The 25,551-nt window shown below is 40.4% G+C and overlaps 1 protein-coding gene across 1 annotated transcript in view; it reads left to right on the forward strand.

Moving 5' to 3' along the window:
- Positions 1-25,551, forward strand: part of CDH2 (cadherin 2) — a 216,572-nt gene that overhangs the window by 188,101 nt on the left and 2,920 nt on the right. The window contains exon 15 of the mRNA XM_059139331.1: positions 16,363-16,527. Coding sequence (XP_058995314.1) covers positions 16,363-16,527 — 165 coding nt within the window. The remainder of the gene's footprint in view (positions 1-16,362; positions 16,528-25,551) is intronic.

The following is a 25,551-nucleotide window of genomic DNA, read 5'->3' on the forward strand; positions in this document are numbered from 1 at the left end:
TGGCACCTCAACTCTTGCATGTAGAAGAGATGCCTATTAAAATATGTTGAAAACTTAACTCATGTGTAAAGCTGCTTTGAATACTGACTAATTAAAGTGGCTCTATAAATATGCCCCAGGGTTTCTTGCTTATAAATGTCTTTGGATATTAAAATTCATGTTTGGCTTAATCCTTAATTAATCTATCCTTTCACTTTCCTGAGCTGTGTTCAGGATCAGCAAACGTATATTGATCACATTATCTCATAAATCTTCTACTTTCGGTATTTTATTTTTCATGTCATTGTGCATAATTTTCTAGGCATAAATCTAAACCCAACCCCATGAAGCTTCAGTAGAAATAGTAATAACTGGAAGGCTACCAGTCTTAACTGGGTGTTTCTTAAAATTAGAGGTCCAGAGGCAAGAACCGAGATCATTCCCAACGTCTGGGAGTCTGGGCCAGGGCACTCAGTGTTACCTGAGCTTGTTCTCCTTTTCCCTCCTTCCCACCAATTCCTTTGAGCAAAAGGGTTGAATGAGGTTTTATTGTTGTCGTTATTTTAGGTAAGACTGACTGCCTTTATTGACTTTATCCACTTAGATTAACTCTTGAGATCCAAGAAGTCAAACTTACCTATTGCAAGATTTATTAAAGTCATCCTCATAAATGTTCAGCCTCTTCTTTTACTGACCTTTGAAATTTTCTTTGACCCCAGATAAGCTGTTAGGCACAAATGTTTTGTTTTCTACCCATTTCCCCAAGAGTTGAAAGATTTTTCTGGAACTTTCTCTATATTGTCCTCTGTGTCTAATTTTCTTTATTTAGTACTGGTTTTCCTATAGCTCCTTTTGGTAGCTAGCCTCTTGGTTCTTTGAAGCCATGCTCAACTAGATCAAAAGCCTCTGTCCATCTTGGTTTCTCTGTCATGATTTCTTTTTGTAATTCTCATTATAGAAAACTACAAACAAGTTGGGGTGCCTAGGTGACTCAGTCATTTGGGCATCTGATTCTTCATTTTGGTACAGCTGATAATCTTAGGGTCTTGAGATCAAGCCCCACTTTGAGCTCTGGGCTCAGCTGGGAGTTTGAGATTCTCTCCCTTCCTCTCCCTCTGCCCCTCCCCCACCACATGTGCTCTCACTCTCAAATAAATAAGTCTTTTAAAAAATTGGAAAGGATAGATTGAGGTGACAGGGCTAAGGGAAGGAGAAGGCCAGGTGGATTAAGAAGCAAAATAAACTGGTCTTTTATCAACATGAATAAATAATAAATAAATAATTGAAAACAAAATTGTGACAAAATTACGTAATGGGTTTTTTATTCATTCTATGACTTACTTCATAATAGCAGAATACAAATGCAGTGTGGGAATGCTACACCAACAAGGGTTTTGTCTATACGTAAAGTGGTTCATGAAATAAATCCCTTTGCTTATCTCCATCACCAAGGCCACTGCCTCAACTTAACTTAGATCAGAATCATCACTGTCCTATAATAGCATCCTAATGAACATCCTGTCTCTGGCTTCACAACCCCAGCAGCTCTTTGGAAATTATTAAATCCAGATTTCCTCCTTGGCATGACAGGTCTTTGGCCCTTTGGTGCAGTCCCTTAGGGAGCAGATAGAGGGTTGTGGGAAAGAGTTGATGGTGAGTATACACTCCCTCAAGATGCAAATCCATCAGGCTTGTCCACACATGGCCACTAAAGTTTCCTTGCAAGTCTAGTGATTTGTCCTTATGCTCCCCTCTCTACTTTTCTGGGGTCAAGACATAGTTTCTAAAAATATTTTCCTTATTGGCAGTAGTGTTCCCTTTTTTACTGAAATATAGTTGACATGCAATGTTATATTAGTTTCTTAATGAAACTAATGACTCAACAAATATACAACATAATGACTCAACAAGTCTTTATGTTACACTGTGCTTATCAGAAGTGTAGTTACCATCTGTCACCATACAACACTATTGCAGTATCATTGACTATATTCCCTACGCTGTGGTTTTTATCCCCGTGACTTACTCGTTCCGTGACTGGAAGCCTGGACCTCCTTAATGACAGATTCCTTCCTTCTTCCATTCTCTCCTCCTCCAGAGATAAAAGCAGTTATGGGTCTTATTTCTCTTAGAGCTTGTTAGCTTCTTTATTTTTATTCAGTTAGCCTCATTATGTTCTCAGTTATGGCTTCAAAAATCTGTGATTTGGTCACTTATCTGGCTTGTTCTTTGCATTAGAATGTGAATAATAGCCTCATGACTTTCTACTTTCCTGTAAGGTTTAAGAGTATAACCACCATACGTATCAGCAAGAACATTTCCAGCACCCCGGGACCCTTCCTTGTATCCCCTGCCAGGAAGTAGGAAGTATGCCCTCTGCCAAAAAGTGACTAGTATTTTTATTTCTATCATCATAGAACAGCATAGCCAGGTTTTAGATTTCATTATGTAAATGGATGTCATACAGTAGGTCCTTTTTGTGTCTGGCTTCCTTTACTCAACTTATATCGGTAAGTTTCATCCATGCTATATACAGAAGCAGTTCATTTTTATAGTTGCTGAAAAGTGTTCTGTTGTAGGAATTAGCCACATTTTCTTCATCCATTCTACTATGCTTGGACTGAGTTCATGCAGTTGCATTATTATGAATAAAACTGCTATGAACATTCTTGTGTGCGGGGAGGGTTTGGTGCATTTCTGTTGATATGTGCATAGGGATTAAATCTCGAGGTCCTAGAAGGTGTCTGGGCAGCTTTAGCACAAGCCTGCCAGTTTTCCAAAGTTGACCCCTCCCCTCATCACCATAGTGCATGAGAATTCCAGTGGCCCTACATCCTCACTAGCATTTGGCTTTTTCCAGTCTTTCAGGTTCAGCTACTCTGATGGCATGTATCTCAGTATGTTCCTACTGACTCATGTACTGTTTCGACATCTTTTTTTTTGTTTTTGTTTTAACTTATTTGATAGACGCAGAGAGCGGGAACACAAGCAGGGGGAGTGGGGTGGGAGAGGGAGAAGCAGACTTCCCACCTAGCAGGAAGCCCGATGTGGGGCTCAATCCCAGGACCCTGTCCAGGGGATCATGACCTGAGCTGAAGGCAGACGTTTAACGACTGAGCCACTCAGGTGCCCCCCATTTTGACATCTTTGCAAGGTTTCTGTTTGGCTTTTTTGCCCACTTTTATATTAGTGTTATCTGTCTTTATCTTATTGATTTGAATGAAGTCCTTCTATATTATGAATATCATTTCTTTGTCAGATAAATGTATGGTCAATATCTTTTCCCAACCCATAGCTTGCTTTTTTATTCTCTTCATGGTGTCTTAGGGTGAACAAAAATTTTTAATTTTAATGAAGTCCAGTATAACAGTTTTATTCCGTTTGTGTTAGTACATCTATGTAATGAATTCTCCCCCTAAAAAAATTAAAGAAAAACAAAAAATTTCATAGTGTCTTCTTGAAGCTTTATTCTTTTACCTATCACATTAAGTCTGTGATCTCTCTAATGGATTATTCATTTGCTATGAGATATTTATCAGAGTTCTTTTTTGTTTTCTCCCATGATGTCCGGCCCTGCTGCTAAAAAGATAACCCTTCTCCACTGCACTGCAGAGGTCCACTTACCACGAAGCAGGTGGTTCTGAGCGTGGGCGTCTGCCCGGCAGCCCTATGTGCATGCGTCTGCAGGCCAGCCTCCTGACCCTGAGTTGTACTGTTTGTTCTTTTTTACTGCCATCCCTCTACAATGTCTTCCTATCAAGTTGCATCTGTTCTCCAACTGAATTCATCAAGATTTGCATTAAAGTGCTTGGTGGGATTTCTCCTTTACTTTTTCTTCCTTAAGAAAAACTAAACCATTTATATTATACTCTTACTTTCTAAGTAAATTTAACCCAAAGATTTTTCCATTTTCTTTTTCAAAACAGATTTTATTTATTTAATTGAGAGAGGGCATGAGTGAGGAGGAGAGGCAGAGGGAGAAGCAGACTCCCCCATTGAGCAGGGAGCGGGAGGCAGGGCTCATCCCAGGACCCCAGGATCATGACTTGAGCTGAAGGCACACATTTCATGACTGAGCCACCCAGACACCCCACTATTCCATTTTCTAAACAAGATGCAAATGCTTTAAATCTTAAAATTATGGTCAGTTCCTGAGAAGTGCAGCTTTGTGAAATACATTCTATTTCTATTTTCCATAATTTACATACGACTCTCTGTTATACAGTCTTATTTTTTTTTCCTGTTGACACACAATCTTACATTAGTTTCAGGTGTACAACCTAGTGATTCAATAAGTCTGTATGTTAAGTTATGTTCACCACAAGCGAAGCTGCCCCCTGTCACCATAGGACACTGTGACAATACCACTGACTGTATTCCATATACTGTGCCTTATTCCCATGACTTGTTTCTTTGTAGTGTACATTAAGTCTTTTTGGCAGTAGAATATGAATCATACATTTTTATTAGTTTTGGGGGGAAAGATATTATCTCTTTACACAAGTAGCCTTCGGAAATGGGATTGCTGCCGTGTACATTTTAGACAAGTTTTAGCTGATTTTTATTACACGTAGGTAGTATTTTATGGAACATGTGTTACCTCAAGCTGTGGATGGAGACTGTACCATACGAGGCAGACATGGCTTGTCATAGTCAGGCAGTGGTCTGCTTGATGTCTCAGCTGGACAGACCCAAAGAATCACCAGCTTTAGCAAAAGATGTGCAGGTCTCAGAGGGTAGTTTAGGCCATTGGGGAAGCCGGGTAGTGTCTGTGGTGACAGGCAAAGACAGTTGAGCTGAGAAGGCTGTAAGCCCCAGCCTCAGGCTGTCTCGGCCAGCATTCCTGTTTCTTCTGCCAACAGAAAGTATCCTTCTTGAGAAGCTAACTGATTAGAAAGAAAACAAAGCAAAGCAGCCCTTTGCAAGGGTAGCCCTTATCTTCCCAGCCATTGATTAGTATCTCTGGCTGTCTTAGTTCCTTGCCAGGACACAGGCTGCTAATTTCTCTAATAGAGTAGCTCAGAAGCCTAAGAAAAGAAAAACAACAACATACCAGCGCGTATCGATACTCTGCTCTGGTTTAGGTTGTCAGGACCCTAAGTGGGTCCTATATTTGAAGTTAGCGTTGGACGCCTTCTGGCTGTTGGACAGACACTTTTAGTACAATGTCTGTTCTCTTGTCAGAGGGCGAGGTTCCTTCTTTATCTGCTTCACTTCCCTACCATCAGGTCGTTGGGTGGTTATCAAGTCATGTTTAATCGCCCTCATTAGTAAATGTTCATCCGTGCTCTTTTGGCCAGTGGGGCTGGGTGCAGATGCTGTGTAGCTTTTAATGTTCTTTGCAGTGAGTGCCCTCCATATTAGCATCACTAATAAAATCTGTACAATATCTCCAATGGCTCGCTTTTCACGGAAACATCCCTTTAGCCCCAGGATAGGAAACAGAAACCGTTAGCTTCCTGTTCTTCAAAGCTTAGACTTAATTACGATTGCTTTTATATTAAATAAACATTTATGGAGTGTGTATTATGTTTACAACACTCACTGGTGCTCACTTTAAACAACCTCTGTCTCAATCACTTACAATTACACAGTTTCATTCTTCATAATGATAGCAAAACCTATTGTTTGAGGTACCCTATGAATTAGGCACTGTAGTAAGTGCTTTTTATACATTATTTCATTTGACCCTCCCACAGTAGAGCAGAGACGGCACACGTTAAAAAGTAAGGATGTGGAGATTAAGTCCCTGTCCATCTGATTCCAAAGAAAGTGGTGTGTTTCCCGGATCCTGTATCATCCTTGGCAACGCTCAGGTTCAACCAGGCGATTAAAACCGCACCTTTCATAATGTCATTTGAATTCGTCAGAAGATGTCCCTTCCTTAAAATGGGCTCTGGGACATCCGGCAGCTTCCTCTGCTGTTGAAGTTTGACTTGGAAATTTTCCCATTCTGAGTTTGGGGCTGAAGGACTCCTATGGGGACTCTGGGTTTGTGAGAGAGGCTGCTGCTGGCCACGTGGAGAAATTTCAGAGGTGACAGTGAGTGGACACTGGGAAGGTTTGCGCCATGGCTGCTGGTTCAAAGCACGCGTTAAGGGAGCAGTGCCCTCTCCACAGAAAAACACATGTAAGGTGAAAGCTGGTGCTGGTCAGAGCTGGTCTTGACAGAAAATGTGAGTGGCTAATTAAAGGTTCCACATCAGTGATCTCTTGGACTCTGGATCCTTACTCTTCCCCTGTACCCGGTCTGTCTTCCCACACAGCTGCTGCCGAGTGTAACATCATCATCGGCCAGATTATTGTCTCTCGGTTTCTTCAGAAGAGGCCCAGCCCCTCTTGCACTCAGGAGAATACACATTCCAGAACTGTGAGGACTCTTATCTGAATTCCCACATTTGGTGTCTTAAGTTTTAGAGTCTTGCCTTCACATCGGAGATGGTTCTGAACTCTCAGAGAAAGTGCCTAATGTCAACCCTCATGTTTCGGGGGGCATGTCTGACAGTTGGATTCCCTTTCCTTCCAAAAGTTATATTTCATTAACTGTGGGTAGGGAGGGAAGGTGTGTCTGGACTTTTTAATGTAGCTTGCAAGGTGTAGAAATTGAAAAAATTCATACCAATTTTGGATCTCCTAAGCCTCTCCAGAAAGTTGAAAGATCTAGAAACACGGCCAGCATTCACCCTTGACAACAATCACTGGAAACCAAATAGAGGCGTCTCTCTTTAAGCGAGGCAGATATGTTCTGACGGTTGTTCTTGTTTTCTTGTTTTCATCCCAGGCCAGCTTTATTAACTTATGTTATAAACCAATCCTTTATAGAAATGTATTTTTGCTGACTCTGATTAAATTATATAATAATTATTAGACATTGGATTAACAAAAAACAAATTTCTACAAGGAGAAGATACCACAGTGTTCTGAAACCATGGAACAATTTTCTGTAGTGCTGTTTTGGTTTTTTTTTTTTTAACGGAAAAGAGGAAAAGAAAGTGGACTCACCATAAACATATTTAGATGAATAAGTTAAAATAGGCCAACTGCAGTAACTAACTAAAATTTCAGGGACCTAAGCTTGCTTGAAATGCAATTCTCACTTATTCCGTGGTCACCGGGTTTCAGGTCATAGGAATTAGGGGTGGGGAGGGAAGGTCCACTCTACTTCATGTGGCCTCCGGGGTCACCCCAGCCATCCATACCTGCGATCCTTGAATAACCAAAGGGCAAGGAAGAGGATTTGTGGGAGATTTTTATGGGATAGGCCTGGTGCACATGATTTCCATTCTCCGTTGCCTAGGAAATAACCTGTTGGCTAGGTACCTAGTAAGAAGAAGAAGAAGTGGGTTCGGTGACCAGCTGGAAGTCTCTGCCCCACCCTGATAGGTACTTAAGTTTAGAGAATCTTTTCTGAGGTTCTTTGAGAGGAGTTTCCTCCTAGGGCCCTCCCACAGTAGAATGCTAGCTCATGTGCATTGTTTTTGTGACTGCTGCAGATATGCCGGAAAGAGGTGGGCTCACAGGGGACACAGGAGATGCATAACTCATAAAAATGAGAGGCTGTACGTAAGGCTCACAAAAACCAGGGAGGGCTTACTTACACTGTATCAGGCTCTGTGCTGTGCCCTTAGTTTGCATTTCGTTTATAATCTTCCCAACTACCTTGTGCACTGCTATTAGTCCAGTGTTTGAACCCAAGGTCCATGTGACTTGAGGCCAAACTCCTAATGCACTTGCCAGTGGTCATATGACGGATGTCATATATGGTGTTGCTGATTTGTAGCATACAGGTGATACTGGCAAGACCAGTGAGGCTGGGCCTTTAGCCATGGTTTGTTAGAAGACCACTGGTAATCCAGCTTTAGAACAGAGAAAGAGTAAGACTCACTTAATTTTTAAACATGGCTTTCAAAATGGAGCACATTTTGACATTAACAAAGTCAGAATCTGGAGAAGCAATCTCAGCAAGCAAGTTATTACCCAAAAAAAAAAAAAAAAAAAAAAAAATCCAAGTATACAATCTAGATGATAGGAGCTAAAATTTTAAATCCAGGCTGGATGCCTAGACAGAGGGATGGGGTACAGGTAGAAGAAAGCCCCTTGAGAGCAAAGGAGCCACTCCCCAAGTCAAGGGACCTTTGCTTGAGGTGGGGCAGTGGGGAGATCTGTCTCCATGTACTTCCTGCCAATCTCAGGATCCAGCCCTGGTGTGGGCAACCAACCCAGGCCCTCTGACTCAAGCAGAGAATGAAATTATATAATTTAACCATAGTATATTTGATTCTCCGAGATAATTGTTTTACAAAATCTTTCTGCTGTGTAAGCAAACTGACAGATGGCTGAATCTGGACACAACTATGGAGACCATTCCACAACTGTGGAGATTGTATTGTTGGCTGAAGCACACTCTTGTTACGTTCTCTAGTTATTCGTCTACGTATACCCACCTGCAAATGTTAGTTATGTATATGTATATGTATATGTATATGTATATGTATATGTTAGTTATGCAAAGGCTGATACTGGTTTCACGAGAGGAGTTTCACCAGGGATTGTATTAGTACATTGTCATTCCCTTTGTGCTAGCTCTTCTCAAAACTATAACCGGCAGGTGACACACATCGGCAGGCGACAAGCGGCATATTCTCAGCTGGTCTGGGCCCGTTCATTCCCCACCGGGTATGAAGTATTTTTAATGTGCATGTGATTTGCACCCGACCTTTTATTTATTATTTGTCACTTTGTGTGAAGGAACAAAATGTTTCCTGGAATTCATTTTAATATTCATTCTTCCTGACTAATCATAAGTTTATTAGATTAAGTTTTAGAGGAATAGAAAGTTCCCAATATCCGAGTAATAACAGTGATAAGGATTTTTTTTAATGTTTTTTTTAAATTTTTTATTTTTTATACACATATGTTTTTATCCCCAGGGGTACAGGTCTGTGAATCGCCAGGTTAGTGGTAAGGATTTTGAATGCCAGCTGTGTGTTAACACTGTGCCTTGGCCGGGGTTGGGGGCGGGCGGGGGAAGCTAAGATACTAAGTGGCATTTGCCAAAGTTTGGTCACCTGGCCAGATCCACCAACTGCCTGGTTTTATAAATAAAGTTGTGTTAGAACACAACCATGTATGCACCTTGTCCGTTGTTTCTGTGTTATCTGTGGCTACTTTTATGCGGTAGCTGCAGAGTTGAGAGCCTATAATAGAGATTATAGGGCCTAAAGACACTAAAATGTGTACTCTCTGGCCCTTACTAAAAAAGTTTTGCTAACTAAACCCCTGAGAGGTTAGAGGGTATGGAGCCCTCATTAGCATTTTGTCTGAAGTTTGAACACTTAAGGATAGCACAGGACCGTTATGGAACCTGCCCAAGGTCATCCAGTTGGATATGATAAAGTCAGGGTTTGCAATCAAGGCATTTTGATTTCAGACTCTATCTTTTGCAGTCATTGTAGTACACTCCCTTGCTGTGTACGTTTATCTTAAGCAATGATTAGTTCTCCTTAGGAAATTCTAAAACAATGTGACTTAAAGTGGAGAAGGATTTTTGAGGCTCTGTCACCGTATTCCCAACCAAATCCTCCCTATTTTTAGGTTTCCTCCAAGATAGAATACTAGGTCAGACTAACATCGAATGGCTTTGATCTTGTCTGAATGGTGACATTCGTATTTTTTGTCAGAATTTGGAGCTTGAGGTGAGAGCATGGCCTGAAGACGGATTTAGAAAGCATACCGTGTATCTCCCAGACAGACATGCTTGAATGGGTTAAGAAGTATAGGGCTATAACTGAATTGCACTGAAAGGGTGGGAAATGACAAACATTAGTATAAAAAAATAAATGTCAGATTTCAGGAGCAATGTCGTCTTTCTGAAGCCCTGTTCCTCTGCTCCGTGTTCCAGGCCCCGCACAGCCACAGCCTTTATTCCTCCAGCAGCTCACACTTTCCCCTCCCATATTTTTGTAATTATATATGCATTATATTAGTTTTCATCATTTTTGAATGCATTCTTTTAAAAGTCACCAGACTGAGAGCTCTATGGGCAACTGTGTCTGTGAGGCAAGAGACTCTCCGGAAAACTATTTGTTGAATCAAATCTAATGGAGCGGGATTTGCAACATCTTTCCAAGAGATATGCCATAATTTTACAATAGGGACTAAGCTGTGATGAAATTTCAGCAATGTCAGTTTTCTACAACAGAATCATCATTTTGCACCAAAGAGTGAAACTTCAACACATTCAAAATTCTGGAGATGAATTTTGAGAGAATTTTGAAAGAAGCTGTGGCAGGGCAGCTTTAACAGTAAACCATGAGGCAGAAACAATGAATGTGTTCCCTCTTCATGGGGACAGGGCTACGTTCCTGGTGGGAAATGGGAAACTAGTCCTCTAGTGAAATTACGATGTATATGAAAGCAGAGAATAGAAGTCCTTCAGCTGTCCCCCAAGTTATTTTATCTCTGTAAGGCTCATGATTCAAACCAGAAAAGCTTTTAGCAAATCTTTTGTTTTCGAGGGCTTTCGTAATCTGTAGAATCTACTTAGTCTTCCACATCATTTCGCCTGGGTAGGGAGTTACCATCGTAACTATATTTCGCTGTGGAGGAAAATCACGGAGTATCATCATTTACATAAAGCTTGCAAGGGTATTTGACTGACTTGTCAGCAGTGGTATGTTAATGTGTTGACACCTTATCACTATTTTATTCAATTATTTTAATGCCAGGAGCTATAGAGGGTGAGATAATAATGTTCTTCTCTTCCATCTTCCATTCCTTTTTGTGTCTGTCTGAAGAGTTTTTGCCTGTGCCACAGTCAGCTTTTTTTCCAGATAACTTTCTTTTTTTTTTTTTTCCCTTCAGAATTTGGTCCATTTACTTTCATGTTAGTATTTTTACTTCTCTCAGTCACTCAGTCTCGAAACATTAGAAATGTTTTCCTTATCTATATGGGAATTTGAAAGTTCTTGCCTTTGCTACTATAAAAGGAAAGTTTTCCACTTGTACCAGCCCTTGCTTAGGAGATAGGGATGCTGGTTGCTGTGTTCCTTTTCTCTTTTCCCCAGTGGAAGCTGATAACGACCGGGAACTTTCAGGGCTTCCCTTCCCGCTCTCCGCACAGGCCCTCCTGATGTCAGACCTAAATCCTAAATGAAGAATCCTAAATTCTGACTAAAACTCAACGAGGCACGGTTGAACTAACTGCACAGGCCAGAGGGCTAGATCCCAGCACCTAGTTAGCTTACTTAGCATAACCTCCCTGAACGCTTCTTCTAGCATGGGAAACCCCCTCATGTTTCCCACCTCAGCAAACTGTCCTGTGCATGTCTTCATGGCCCCTGGAGCAATGATCAATGATACATAGAGCTTATTTTTTAAATTTCGCTTGCTCTGGTGGTCTCTTGTTTTATCCTTCCACATTGCCTATTTGAGTCTGTGACCTTGGGCAAATCATTAACCTCTCTGACCTATGGTAATCAATGGGATAGAACAACACACACTTGGAAGGATTTGTGCTCAGAGTACGTGAGGTTATCACTCGAGAAAGCATGCAGTGTCATTCCTGACAGATGACGGGCACCAGGTGAAGGTTGGTTTCCTTCTTTCATACATACCCTGAGCTGAAAATGGCATCTGGCACTCAGTAGGCTCTCCTTAAATACTTGTGAAACAGTAAATGAGTGTTTTCATCACTCTCTAAACCAGATTTAATTGCACAATTCTATAGATGCTGCTAGCAATGTAGCTTCTGATTTTTTTTTTTTTTTTTTTTTTTTAGGTCCCTGAAATTTTTACCTTGGTTCCAGAATTCTATCTATACTGATGCAGCATTTTAATTTATTTAAACATAACCAATGCCTTAGGGTAGATTCGTGGTATCTTTACTGAACCAATTATAAATCATTGCAAGTCAGTGGAATTTAACAAGAAAAGCCAAAACCAGAGTTAGCTGCTAACTAACTTTTTAGTAACTCTCCCATAATTGTATCACCCTTAAGATATTTTAAATCCTAGATGGACAAAAAAAATTAGTTAATTGCAATGTTAATATAATAAAAACCATAATTCCATGCCTACTTCTAATGGTTGTTACCAAATAATGTATGTTCCAAATATTTTAAAACAAGATTTTCCTTGGCCTTCATTTGAAAATTCAGTTTTTTCAGGAAGTTAATATTGCAAATAAAGGTTGACAATCATAAGAGAATTTTCAGATCTACTTTTTCTCTAGAGAGGTTTAGGATCAAAATAAAAGATTTCTTCTTGGATTGTTTCTTTGTAATCTTCAGAAGTAAGACCATGAACCCAATGACCTTGAGGATGTTTTCAGTCTCTGTAATTGTCTTTCTAATTCTCATCCTACATGTTGTAATTTGTGTGTTTAAGTAAAGTACTATGGGATTGTAAAGATGTATAATTTAGGAGGTTTGCACAGAGTGACCCCTTATCAAAAGGCTTAAAATTGGACCCTGAGGTCAGGACCTCTGCCATATAACACAGATGGATGTGGACAGAAAAACCCGTCCCTGTGACCTGAAGACACTTCTGCGCACTCCTTAGCCTTATCAGATTTTTTTATATTCCATGCTTGTAATAGGCAGGAGAAACCATCACAGAGAAGGGTTAAGCCACCCATTTTAAGCCAGTTTCTAACTTCCCATAAATCAGTGGTTTTCTGCCTCTTTTTTTGATACCATCACAGCTGAGGAACATGACACATTTCCATCATTGTGGGGGACTCACCAGGGCAATGAATCTCAGTGACGGGACTTGGGGCAGGAGGGTCTTTCTGTCCCTCCCCATTGTGTACTGATGGAATAGAATGCGATCCAAGGCACGTTTCTTAAATTGGTTGCTCTTTTGAACATTTGGCATGAATATCATCGCTAAGACTTTATTCAACACATTTTTTAATGAGTGCTTTCCACAGGCTTGCCATTTTGATGGTGGAAAGGACGGAACAGCAGTACAAACCTTTGAAGGCTATTCCTGCTTTCTGGTTCTTAAGGTGGTAGGAAAAGGCTATCAAAAGAAAGATAAAAAAACCTATAAATTAATATGCTGTTATATATATCCCTAATAAGTGAAGCAGGCCAGGTGGAGATGCTGTCCTGGTCCAGAGGAGATAGCTGCAGTCAGGTCTAACAAATTATGTCAGAATTTAAGCTCTATTTTGCCAGATCATCCCATTTTCAGGTAAACTATCCCTATGTCTAAATTCTGGCAATTTATTAGAAAAATTTTAAGGCTCTGCTGGCCGGTCAAAATGCATTCACCTTTGTAACCATTGGGTATAGTGGAAGCTATATAAGCAATCAGGGACCACAGGTTCTTTCCAGGTAAGGAATAGCATGAGCAAAGCCCGTTTACTTCTTTTGTCTCTAGTTATGCCCAGAAAATTCCTATACAGAATTATCATACAAGATACTGAGTATCAAGGGGTTTGTCACCAGGTGAAAGACAGTCCTTAACCATAAGACTCAATTATTTAATTTCATGTAATTCAGACTTTTTATAAAATATTTTACATCCTCAGCATAAAAATATTTATTAACTCTTATCAGTATACATACAACCTATTTTTCCCTTCCTATGTAAAGCTTCAGTCACAGTCAGGAGACACAGTTATTCATGGTTTAATCCCACTCTATTATACCTGGGAGTTATGCAGTTAAACATGACCTGGGAAAACATGTTTCTAGTGTGTAAGCATCCAGAGTTCTCTAAATAAATCCTTGTGTTTATTTTGTATAGGATTTTAGCATTTCAAAGGCCTTCACATTTGTTATATCATTGTATGTCTCCAAGATAGTCTATAAATTGCTCATAAATCCCGTAAAATTTAAAATGGAGCACATTTTTAAACTATCGAGCTGTTTTCACTCAGGTTTTATATGGAGAGTCTGAAGTCCTCTATCCTGACAAGAAAACAGCATTCCCATATCTTTGCTTATGCTGTTGATAATCCCAGAAGTGTCTTTTCTCTCACACACGTAGATTGTTCAAGTTTCAAACCTCACACAGGTTTTCTCCTTGAGCATTTTGTACTTTGCAATATACAAAGTTTACATGGCCTGTCCTGCCCTGCATACCTGTCTCCTCACGTCCTGTAGCCCCTTATACATCCTCTGAGAGGAAGAGCTTTTCCTCTGTGCCTTCAGTGGTTAGGTTAGCTGAATCTCTTGGTAAGGAGTTGTTTCCAGGACGGGAGTCAGGAGGAGAGTGTCTCAGCTCTCCTGGCCTTCCATATTCAATCTATCTAATCTGTTACCTTTTGTGTGTGTGTGTGTGTGTGTGTGTTTAAGATTTATTTATTTATTTATTTATTTGTCAGAGAGAGAGAGAAAGCACACACACAAGCAGGCAGAGGCAGAGAGAGAAGCAGGCTCCCAAGCAGGGAGACTGATGCAGGACTGGATCCCAGGAGACTGGGATCATGACCTGAGCCACCCAGGTGTCCCTAATCTGTTACTTTCTAACTCCGGCCTCAGAGCTTGGACTTGACTCACTCTCCTAGGTGACTGTCAAAGAGCAAGGCTTTGAAGTAAGGCTCACATGCGTCAGTCAGGCCCTGTCTCTGAGTCTTAGTAGATTTGGGACCAAGAATGTAGTTACTTGGGTTATTTGAGATTCCATCTCAACTCTTATGTGGGGATGATAAAGCTGACAATGGATCATTGCTGATCAGAGGATGATGTGAGGGAACACATGTAAGGCTAGTGCCAATACGGGCTGAGTATTCAAGTGTTGAATAAATCAAAACCACTGTAGAGATATTTCAGATGGTGCCAAGCTGGTTTTAGACAAAAAGATGAAGTCTGAACTATGAAGAGTCCCAGAAAGTCTGCACTCTCTGTAAATACCCACATTAAATTGTAGAATCTTCTATCATCAGAATTTAGGAGTTTGAAAACTACAAAGTATTTGCCCAAACCCAAAATACTGATGCATTTCCACATTATAGTCCGTTTCTTTATTCCTGTCTCACTGGCTTATGCTAAAGCCAAAAATAGTTCTGAGGGCCCAAACTGGGGGGCTCAGAGCATCCTTCTTCATGAGTGTTCTGTCTGTCTGAAAGTGGGCAGGCTGGTTTTCTGGAACACTCTCAGAGCGCTGCCCTAGAAGAGAATCTACTCCCCCTCACCTCACACCATGGGACCAGAGATCAGCAAACTTTTTCTGTAGAAGGCTTGATATAAGGCTTTGTAGGCCACGTATAGTTTCTGTGGCATATTCTCCTTTGCTGTTAGTGTTGCTTTAGATAACCTTTTACAAAAGTAAAAGTCATTCTTTGAGAAAAATAGGAAATGGGTTCCATGAAGCTCACTGTCATAATTTGCCAACTCTAGACCGCTGAAAGGAAGGACGAGTGGAGATTGTAACCTCGGTGAACTAATGCCTTTCTTTAAGGAAAACACATCAGCATCATTTTTTTTTTTCTAATTTTAATGTTAAAGACATTGTAGGAAAGAAAAAAAGGCTTCCTTGACCCTCTCAGGGTCTGAAAATTAAACTAGCAAAGATGGATGAACAGAGAAAAGCATACACATTAAACTTTTAAATATGTTCGTGGGAGCTTTGCAAGAGAATGAAGACCCAAAGTGTGCAGAGCGGGAAGCTTTTATACCTTTTAGATAAAGAAACAACACATTTCTGAGAATTGACGGACCAAAGGTTTGGGTGAGGGCTAGTAAATGGTGAAGAAGTAATTAGGGAAATAAAGGTTAGTCTAACTAGGTTTATTGGTACAGATTCCTTGGCCCCAAAGTCTCTGTCTCTGATGAAAAGAGTGTCTTCCTTCCACCTCCCGGTACAGGAAGGGGACCTTTCAGGTGGGAGCTTTTATGACCTGTTTCAAGGAAGAAGGGCAAGGGTGAGGGGAGTTAGAGTGACCTTCCTACTTGCAGTTTGTTGCTGTTGGTTTGGTTTTTTGTTGTTGTTTTTTTTTGTTTGTTTGTTTGTTTGTTTTTAATTATTCTTTCAACTTGAAATACCTAATATGTGAAGGTGTTCTAAGTTAGGGTAGTGGGTCTCGAACCCCACATTAAGTTAGTAGCTTGGCTGCTATGGTACCGTTCTATCTTCTAGGCAATTTTTAGTCATTTTAGAGTGGGGCCTTATCTCACTGCTGTTTTCCATTGGAAACTGATGAGAAACATAGGAAAGCAGATGGAGCACAGACTGTAGGAATGAAAAGCACAGAAGAAAGAGCTGTGTGAAAGAAATATTTAATCATAACACGAAAAACTCATGGTGGCAACTTTTCCATTATGTTAAATTTCACTCATTTCTATGCATTCTGGGTATGTGTTTAAAAACAAAGGTTGTAATTTTCCATCTTTATGCCCATCTACCATGGGTTTTTGATTTTGTCTTTTGCAGGATTATGACTTGAGCCAGCTCCAGCAGCCTGATACCGTGGAACCTGATGCCATCAAGCCTGTAGGAATCCGACGATTGGATGAGAGACCCATCCACGCCGAGCCCCAGTACCCAGTCCGATCTGCAGCCCCACACCCTGGAGACATTGGAGACTTCATTAATGAGGTGCAGAGATAAGCTCACTTTCTTTATAAGGGTGTTTATTTTATGCTAACAGTTAGCTATATGTAGACTAGATTGCTTAGCATACAGCTATGTGGTTTGTTAAAGCACACTTGATTTTCTTGATCTTCCCTTCGTGTTAAAGCAAATGTGGCTTCAATAACAGAAAGATATAATTGGTTTGATGGGCCAGAAAAGCATATCTGTCAATTAATATTCTGTATTTGTAAATGACATTCATATACATATCAGTATTAGTCACACTATGTCCAAAAGGCTTTTTCCCCTAGATTACAAGTAATAAATAGACTAACACTGTTATACTGTATTCTAATTTCACTTATTAGCACTGATGAATGTAATAATAGTTCATTTTCATTTTCCTCACACTGTACCCTTTGGATCCCACAAATGTTGAGAATTCAGTGCCTACCCAATGACTAGAGTTCCATCAAATGAGATTAGTAGGAAGAGGAGCTAAATTAAATATTATGTAAGTGATTTAAATACTTGTCTAGTTGAGGAGTTTTAAGAGCTTCTCCAAGAGGCAGCTAATTCTCTGTTGAATATAACAGATATGATTCCCACTGTCAAAATTATTATGGGCATTCTTTTATTTCATTACTGACCATGAGTTCTGCTACATTTAATACTTAAGTTTTGAAGTAAAATGATTTGTGCTGCTTCTTTTGATCGTGTCCATAGTTTTACTGCAATTCTCCTTCTGAATGTTTCGTGTTAAGTATAAGAAAGCAATACCTGTTGATACCTATTGATGTCAATTGCGAGTCTGTGGTGGGACTCCTATTCTCTGGCCATGTCTTGCTACTGAGTATCTCTAAGATCAGAATAGGTCTCAGAGTATTACAAGGTGGAATACTTCGGTCATGTATAGCCTTCTGTCGTGTGCTGATAACACTCGTATTTCCCAGACTTCCTTGTAGTCCTATATTATATATACACAATCAGACTACTTTAGGTTTTCAGACGCAGTTATCGTTTGTTAAAAAAAAGTTTTGAAACAAGCTTGGAGTATTTCTCTCCCTTTACAACTCTTCATTACTGTCTATTTTTGAAATGCACACTGCTTTCTGAACATAATGCGTTCACCTCTGTTAAACAGGTAATAGGTTACTTTGTTTTAGTCACGGTTTGAAAACAGATGGAAGGTGAACCCACAGAATCCCAATAACTTCTTTATCTATAAAAATATGCCCTGACTTTTCCACTTATTTGTATAGAGACTTGGTTAGGGGATTTGCAAGGAATTTTATATCTATGACTACATAGATCTTTTTTGAATAGTTAAGAATGCCTGATGATTTTACTTCTTTTTTTTTTTTAAGATTTTATTTATTTATTTGACAGGCAGAGATCACAAGTAGGCAGAGAGGCGGGCAGAGAGAGAGGAAGGGAAGCAGGCTCCCTGCTGGGCAGAGAGCCTGATGCGGGGCTGGATCCCAGGACCCTGAGATCATGACCCGAGCCAAAGGCAGAGGCTTTAACCCACTGAGCCACCCAGGCACCACTAATGATTTTACTTCTAATTTAGCATTTGTTGTCACGAAAAATCGTTGTGTCAGCCCTGTGGTTGTGGGGTTTGAGATACAGTGAATCTTTTGAATCTTTTGAATCTTTTGAATGGAGGTGCAGGAACTGGGCTTTCTTAGAGCAAGCATTTTACCTTCAGTGTCATTCAACAAATACTTACCGGAGTGTTCCTGCCTCCCCGAAGTGTCAGTATTCTGTGGGATTCCATTCCATCCACAGCACTGTTCTTTTCTCAGTGACAAGAAGTCAAGCGCTAGGTGTCATGTATAAGACTATTGTTCCAATCTGACTCCTGCCCTCTTCCCCCATGACATTTCCTTCCAGGGCTGCAGCCCCGTTGAACTATTTGCAGTTCCTCAGATCATCCCAATTTTGACTATAATGTAACTTCTGCAAAGCCCTTACCTTCTTACCATCAATAAAACACCCCCTTAGCCTTCAAATTCACCTCAAACACCCCATTCTCTGTGAGGCCCTCTTTGATCCCTCTGGGAAGAGTTAACAAGACACTTCCTGCATGATAACCCCAGCCACAGAGGTGTAACTGTCAACATTTCTCTCTCCTGTGTGAGCCTGTGCCTGCTTTCCAGGGTGGGGGCTTTATCTTGTTCATCTTTTGAGTAACCTCCAAACCCAGTGTGTTGCCTTGCTCTTAGGTTTTGTTGTGTTAAGGGATCCACATGCTGTGGCAGGTGTATAGGGCATTAAGTGATGAGTACCACCTGATGTGCAGTTGATTGGGATTTTTGTCTGGGCCTTTACCCTACTAGAGCTGACTAAACTTCAGAAAATAGGATATTGATTGTTCTAAGTTGTGTTGTAGTGCGTGTTTTGTGGTTGTGTCTATGTATGTATTCATTTACCTTTTTTACAGGAACTGGATTTTCTTCAGTGGGTAGAGAAGATTAGTTAATAAGATTCAGTTAAATTTAGCTACGCAGCCCCTCAAATGGCACAGTAGAAAGAGTTCCAGTCACAATTTCCATTTGTAATTTCCTCTTCCTAGAACAGTGCTCAACCTAAAACGTACACAGCCTAAAAAGTAACTCGAGACCATAATGAACATGTTTCAGTACTTCTATGAAAAACTTGGTGCCAAACGACTGACTTGCAAATTAACTTCTAGAATGCAGTCAGTTCATAATTTGAGGATTGTCTGCCTTGGCTAAAAAAGGCTCATTTGAAATGATCTTGAGCTTGGTTTAGGGTCATTCATTGAACAAATAACTATTGAACATCTCCTGTGTGTACATATTTGTACTAGTAATATGTAGAAAGAAAATAAATTAGACCTGGATTCTCTTTGTGCTTACTCCCTACTTTGCTGCAAGCATAGTCTTTGTACCAGGCAAACATTCTAGTATCCGACACCTTCCTTTGCCAGACACCATTGGGTGTAATCCTTCCTTAGCTCTACAGTTTCATCTCAGCGCCCTCCCCGCCCCAAGCCTGCATCTTACAGGCCAAGGGCAGGGACTCTACTTCTGCCTCCCAGGCTCAGCTTGTAATTCCATATCCGTACCTGTTCCCACGCTGTCCTCTCTGCATAGAGTGTCCTTCCCTCTTTTTCTAGATGTTAGTTCCTTCATTAAGTATTTATCAACTCAGAGAAGGTCAGGCACACAGAGTTTGGGGTAGGCCATCCGGTGACATCCTATCATACCCAGGACTCACCTTCCTTCATGACTCCTATCTCAGGGTCTGCTTCTGCCTCCAGGGGAAGGGGTGCACATGTCCCTGGGGGCAGTGTGGGACACATTGGTTTGATGAGTACATGAATGCACTGGATCACATTTGGAAATGTTTCTCCAAATAACTACAGAATCCATGACTCTGAATGGGATTATAAGATGGAGAAATGTGGACGAGTTAGAAGACCAAACATTCACACTAGAAATGCCATACATTTAGACGTAGAAAGAAAGTCTACAGAGGTGAAGGTGTCACAGAGTAAACTACAATGAGAGTTTAGGAATGAGGTGGTCAGGTCTGTGGGAAAATTCAGGGGGATGAAACCATCAAAAGGCCCAAGACAGGTAACATCAGATATACCATGTAGATAGTTCCACTTAACACACCCATGAAGACTTATTCATTATCTTTCTATAACTGGACAGATAAAAATACAACGTTTTAAAAGTTGAGGACACCTAGAAACAATTCAAGCATATTTTATAACTACATGTAAAATGCAAACAAATTTCTTTATCCCCAGGTGTTCTTTGATTTAGCACAGTACCGAATATTTCAAAGGAAGAATAGTATGGTGGGATTATAAATGGAGTGTTTTCTAATGTGCGGAGTAAGTAAGCTCATGAGAACATTTTCTAGTTTGTTTATTTAAATAATCAATTAATATTGCCTTGACTATCAAAAATATACTATGTTTCTAGTATGGTAGATAGAGTAAAACAAATCACACATTTTTTAATTTCAACTGCCAAGTTTCATTCTATTTTGAGGTTTTTAAATATGACCTTCAGAGGGTGAAAAGTTGAAACAAATTCATTTAATCTCAGCCTGACAGTAGATATTAACATACCTCCAATAACTCTACTAATCCTATATATTTCTTTATCTCAAAAATACAAAAACCAAGGACATATTTCTGTTAAAAGACCAACTTTTGATTGATATTTAAAAACTTACAGAAAGTGCTTCTTAAATAACTTGCACAAAACTACTAAAGCATAGAACTTTTGCCTTTTTTCCAGTATTAAATTTATTTGTCCTCTTTAACATGTCTCTGTCCACTTCTTACAGCAGTCGGGCATTTGTTTGAGTTCAAAGCCAGCTGCCTAACCTAACAGCTCTGTACAAAGTCAAGGGCCTTGTATTTAGCTTCTTTGATTTCCAGCTTTCATATATATATATATATATAAAATGAGGATAATAATAAATCCTCTTTTAAGATTTCTGTAAGGACCGAATAAGATACTCCACACAAAGTGTTTGGTATAGTGCCCATCACATAGTAAAATCTCTTAATTATTATCAGTGTTTTATTAGTTAAAGGACAAGTTACTGTTCTCCAGCTATAAATAAAATAAAATCTCCCTCCAAAAATTTGCTTTAGATAAAGTGAAATTCTCAGAAAGGGACATAGTAATGTTGGCATTAAGTCAAAGAATTCCACTGTAATGTAAACCTAGTATACTTTTATTTTATGTCCACATGCATTTGAAATCTAAATCCTAGCTTCTTCTGAAAGAAGTGTCTATGGAGATGAGCAAGGTGATGAGGTGAGAGCCTAAGCCCAGGACAGCAGTACCAAACGACCCTCTAGGATGCCTGCTGGATGTCAGGCACTGGGGTGGACAGTAAGATATGAAATGAATATCCACATGCTTGGCAGAAAAGGGTGTCACAATCTAGTGTAACCAAAACATGGCAATGAAAGTAAAGGGGACCTTGGGAATGACCCCCAGTCATGACGGGGGGAAATAATCCATGCAGTGAAAGTGACATCTTAATGGGCTTTAAATGATGATGGATGGATGGATGGATGTAAACCAAGTGAGAAATTATGAGTGAGGAAGTTTCAAATAAAGAAAATCACATTTCAGCTTGCAGAAAATGAATATACAAATAACATAGGGTGCACAAAAACATGACATCTTTAGATTTGGAATTTTGGTAAATAATTTAGTTGTGGCTGCTGAAGTTGAGAATGGCTGAGATGGAAAACGTGCATGAACACTTCAGGTTCACTGCATGATCTGCTAAAGAGTTTTAACTTGAGCCTACAGGTTACCCAGACCTCCAGCATTTGAGTAACGCCTTCTAGTTCATTGTTTGTGTGTTTGCTTGTTTTCCCCATATCCACATACCTCTTCTAGTATTCACTTAAACTTTTAATCAATTTTTAGTTTCCTTTTTTAAATAGAGGTGATTGTTGTAAAGTGCTCACGCACCAGTAAAAATCTTGTTGCCCACCCACCGCGGAACCCCTTCCTTATGCAGGAAACACTGCAGTAGGGGATGGAGAGCAATTGGAGTTTTACTTGGGGGAGCGACTTCAAATAACGTCTGAGAGAGAAACCACTAGTAGATTGTAGGAAAGAAGCAGGACAAGTACTGGTGGCCGGGAGACCAGTTAGAGAGGCTTTTGCTGTGGTCCAGGCAGGATATAAAAAGGGCCCGAACTAAGGCAGGTGGCATTGAGCTAACAGAAGGCAGGATGTAAGAGAATCAATAGGACCTCTTTCCTCTTATATCCCTCATGTGTTCCCTCACTGAAAAATGTGGGTTTTTATAGCTCCCATAAAAGCATATCTCCATCCATAAAGCATAGGATCAGAAGTCTATAAATACAAGCTCAGCAAGAATTCAGCCAGAGCCACGGGCTCTTTCATTCTACAGAGACACCTCAAACTATAGAAAACAGTTCAGATTTATCCAGAGTTCAAGATCTGCCCCTCCAGGAAAGGTGAAATAGGCACCTACTCTGCCAGATTTAGTCAAACCAGGTGGAGAAGAGAAACCCATGCAGATAGTTGGCAGAGCTGACAATAGTTCATTACCCTTCATGTGAAATGGTGTCCACACCTAAGAATAAAGGAATCACATAAGGGAGGACCAGATGGGTACGTGGCCCACCGGATTTCTCCAGCACGTTCACTCTGCCTGTGTACCTGTCATTTTCAGTCTCTCCAAACCTAACTAGGATCTTTTTAGAATTACCAAAACAGGACTCAGAATTTATATAACACCTCATCCAGAAGAGTCGTAATTCATTCTCAGATAAAAATCAGTGCTATTCCAAGTGGAGGAGGCTTAGAATACTTAACTTTCAGCCTAGAAAGATGGCTTGCCTAAGAGTTCTTGGAACGTCCAGGCATTTTTTTTTTTCTTTTTATCTTTTGTAATTAAGTACTTAAGACCTGAGACAGTGTGGAGGGAAGGTAGGAAGATAGTGGGAGGAAAGGTGGAAGGAGGAATCAAAAAAGGACCAGGTTGATCCAAAAAAAACAAGGACAGGAGCTAAAAGAAATGTAGAAGAAATGAAAATATTTCAGAATCTCCGTAGTGAGTAGGGGACTAGATTTTCAGCGGTGTTGTGCTTATATTAAGGAGTTGAATTAGGGGGCATAGACATGCGATGAAGAGGCTCTGGTCCTTCCGTACACCAGTGAAGACCAGACAGCGTCCCGCATTCGTCCCTAAGTCTTAGTCAACACAGGCCATTGCTTCCTCTCCACTGAATCCATACACTTGACGCCCTGCCACTGACTCTTTAGGACTTATCATTTTAGTCGTAACCTTTTCATATTTCCAGTTTGGTGCCGACACCATAACGACTGGGCACAGCCCCTGTATTTCTATTTAAATTTTGAGTCATGATAAAAGCAAATGACCTGAACGTGGTGACGATGATCCGCCGCGTCTCTGTTCTGCACATTAGAAAGCAGTTTTACTGAAGGTCATGATGGAAACCGATGAATGCTGGTCCACGCCGCTTTTCAAACATCTGTCCGTCCGCCTTCTGCCGCTTCACTTCTGTGGAAGACCTACATCCGTGCTTGCTTTCACCAAGGAAATCCAAAAAAGAGTTTGCTTTTATGAAAAAAGGTGGAAAGTGAAAAATAATGCACAGCATTTGTTTTGCAGGGAGCTGTTAGAAAGGCAGTGTGCTACCCCAGGCAGCGAGAGCGCCCCGCCGGGCTTCTTCCCCAAAACTACCCCCAGCCCCTCGCAGCCAGCTGCTTGGCTTTGAACTGTGGCTCTGAGCATCTCTGCTTTATCTCCATTTATCGTGGGCATCTGTTAGCAACATGTGTTCTAAGGCACCAGAAAAGCCTCAGAGGCATTCTTTTTGGGGACTGGGAATGCTCAAAAAATGTCCTATATAAACGAATGGTAATTGCTTCTTTGCATTCTGCCATTTCAGCTTTCGAAGGTTTCATCTTCATGAATGCTCTTTCTGGAAGCCCAGAAAACCTGCATTTGTCTTCAGAAACCTATTCTCCTCATCAGGATTTTCTTTGTTTTTTTGATCTCCCCTCAGATCTTTTGGGGTCTGGCTCTTCGAGGGCCCCATGTTAACCCATGCTGAACTAAAAGAATCACCTATCGCTTACGTTTGCAGTTGCTAGATTTTGTTGGGAAAAGGGAAAAGGGTGCATGCTCACCTTTAAATATAAACTCCGTGAGAATAGGAGTTGGATCTCTCTTCTTAATAGCTGTGTCCCCACCACTAAGCAGGATACGTGGTAATATACATATTCAATAATTATATCTTGAGTTAGATAAATAAACACAAACGAAGGGGTTTTGTTCGATTTTTACCAGCTAAGGCTACAGTAACTGACAACTCCCAAGTATTGTGGCTTACAATAACAAAGGTTTACTTCTTGCCTGAACTCTGTGCTCCCTGTGGGGTTGGCAAGGGCTGGGTCCTCTTGTGTCTTCTGTTTCAGGATCCAGGCAGGAGGAAAGCTCCCAGCTAGGGCAATCTAGTCTCCTGGGAGAGTGGGCAAGAAGGAACTGGTGGAAACCCATCAGATGGAGGTCTTACAGAGTTTCCTCTTCATTGCTGCTGACGTTGTTTTGGCCAAAGCCAGCCTGTAGCCAAGCCTGACAGTGGGTTTGGGAAGTAAACTCTGGCTCCAGGGAGGCACTTGTGGTAGTGTGGGCACAGGACCCACCTACAAGGAAAGGATAGTGAATCATTGAGGACAGTAACAGGGTCTACCACAGAAAGGAATGAGGACTTCTGAGAAATTGTAGTTTGTGATTTTCAGCCTTAGCAAAATTGCTTGGTAGCTTATTCTATAAATATGATAAATGAAGTCCTTTCTAAAATTATTTATGTTTTATACATTGAAGTAGTTTGCTGAAGATGTGCTTTATGTTATTCTACACTGGCTTTTCTGAGTTATACATAGTCCAACCAGATATGAGGGAAAGTGGTGTTTAATTAAATGGTTAGGATGGTTGGTAAGAGAGACTTTGGAATGGGAAAACTGGGAGTGTGTACTTTTCTTTCATTTTTTATGGAAGTCAAGCAGCTGCCATTTTGTTTCTTAAAATAGTATGTCTTCACATTTTTCTTTTCTCAGGTTCCAAAGCAAAAAATTTTTCTCTAAACTTAGAAGTTTTTTTTTTTTTTTAGACTAATCTTCGTTGAGTCCCAACAGAGCGGGTACCGTGATGAGCCCATGGTGCCTTTATTCTATTTAGTCTTCATAATGATCTTATTATTGTTATTATAACTGCAGATGAGGAAATGAAGCCTGTAGAACTTAGCTGAAATCCCACAGAGATACTGTGTAGAGCTGAGGTGTCCCCCAGCCTTTAGTGGGTGAGAGGTCTGATCTCTTCACCACTAACCGCTATACATGCTAGTCTTACCTTAATTCTCATGTTCTTTTGTTCTCTTCTTCCTCTATCAACTCAGAAGAATAACTAGGTGAACACATACAGATTAAAAAGTCCCACATACACATACTTATCAAATACATGTAGATTGGAAGC

The sequence above is a fragment of the Mustela lutreola genome, chromosome 11 (assembly GCF_030435805.1).
Source record: "Mustela lutreola isolate mMusLut2 chromosome 11, mMusLut2.pri, whole genome shotgun sequence".
Classification (NCBI taxonomy): domain Eukaryota; kingdom Metazoa; phylum Chordata; class Mammalia; order Carnivora; family Mustelidae; genus Mustela; species Mustela lutreola.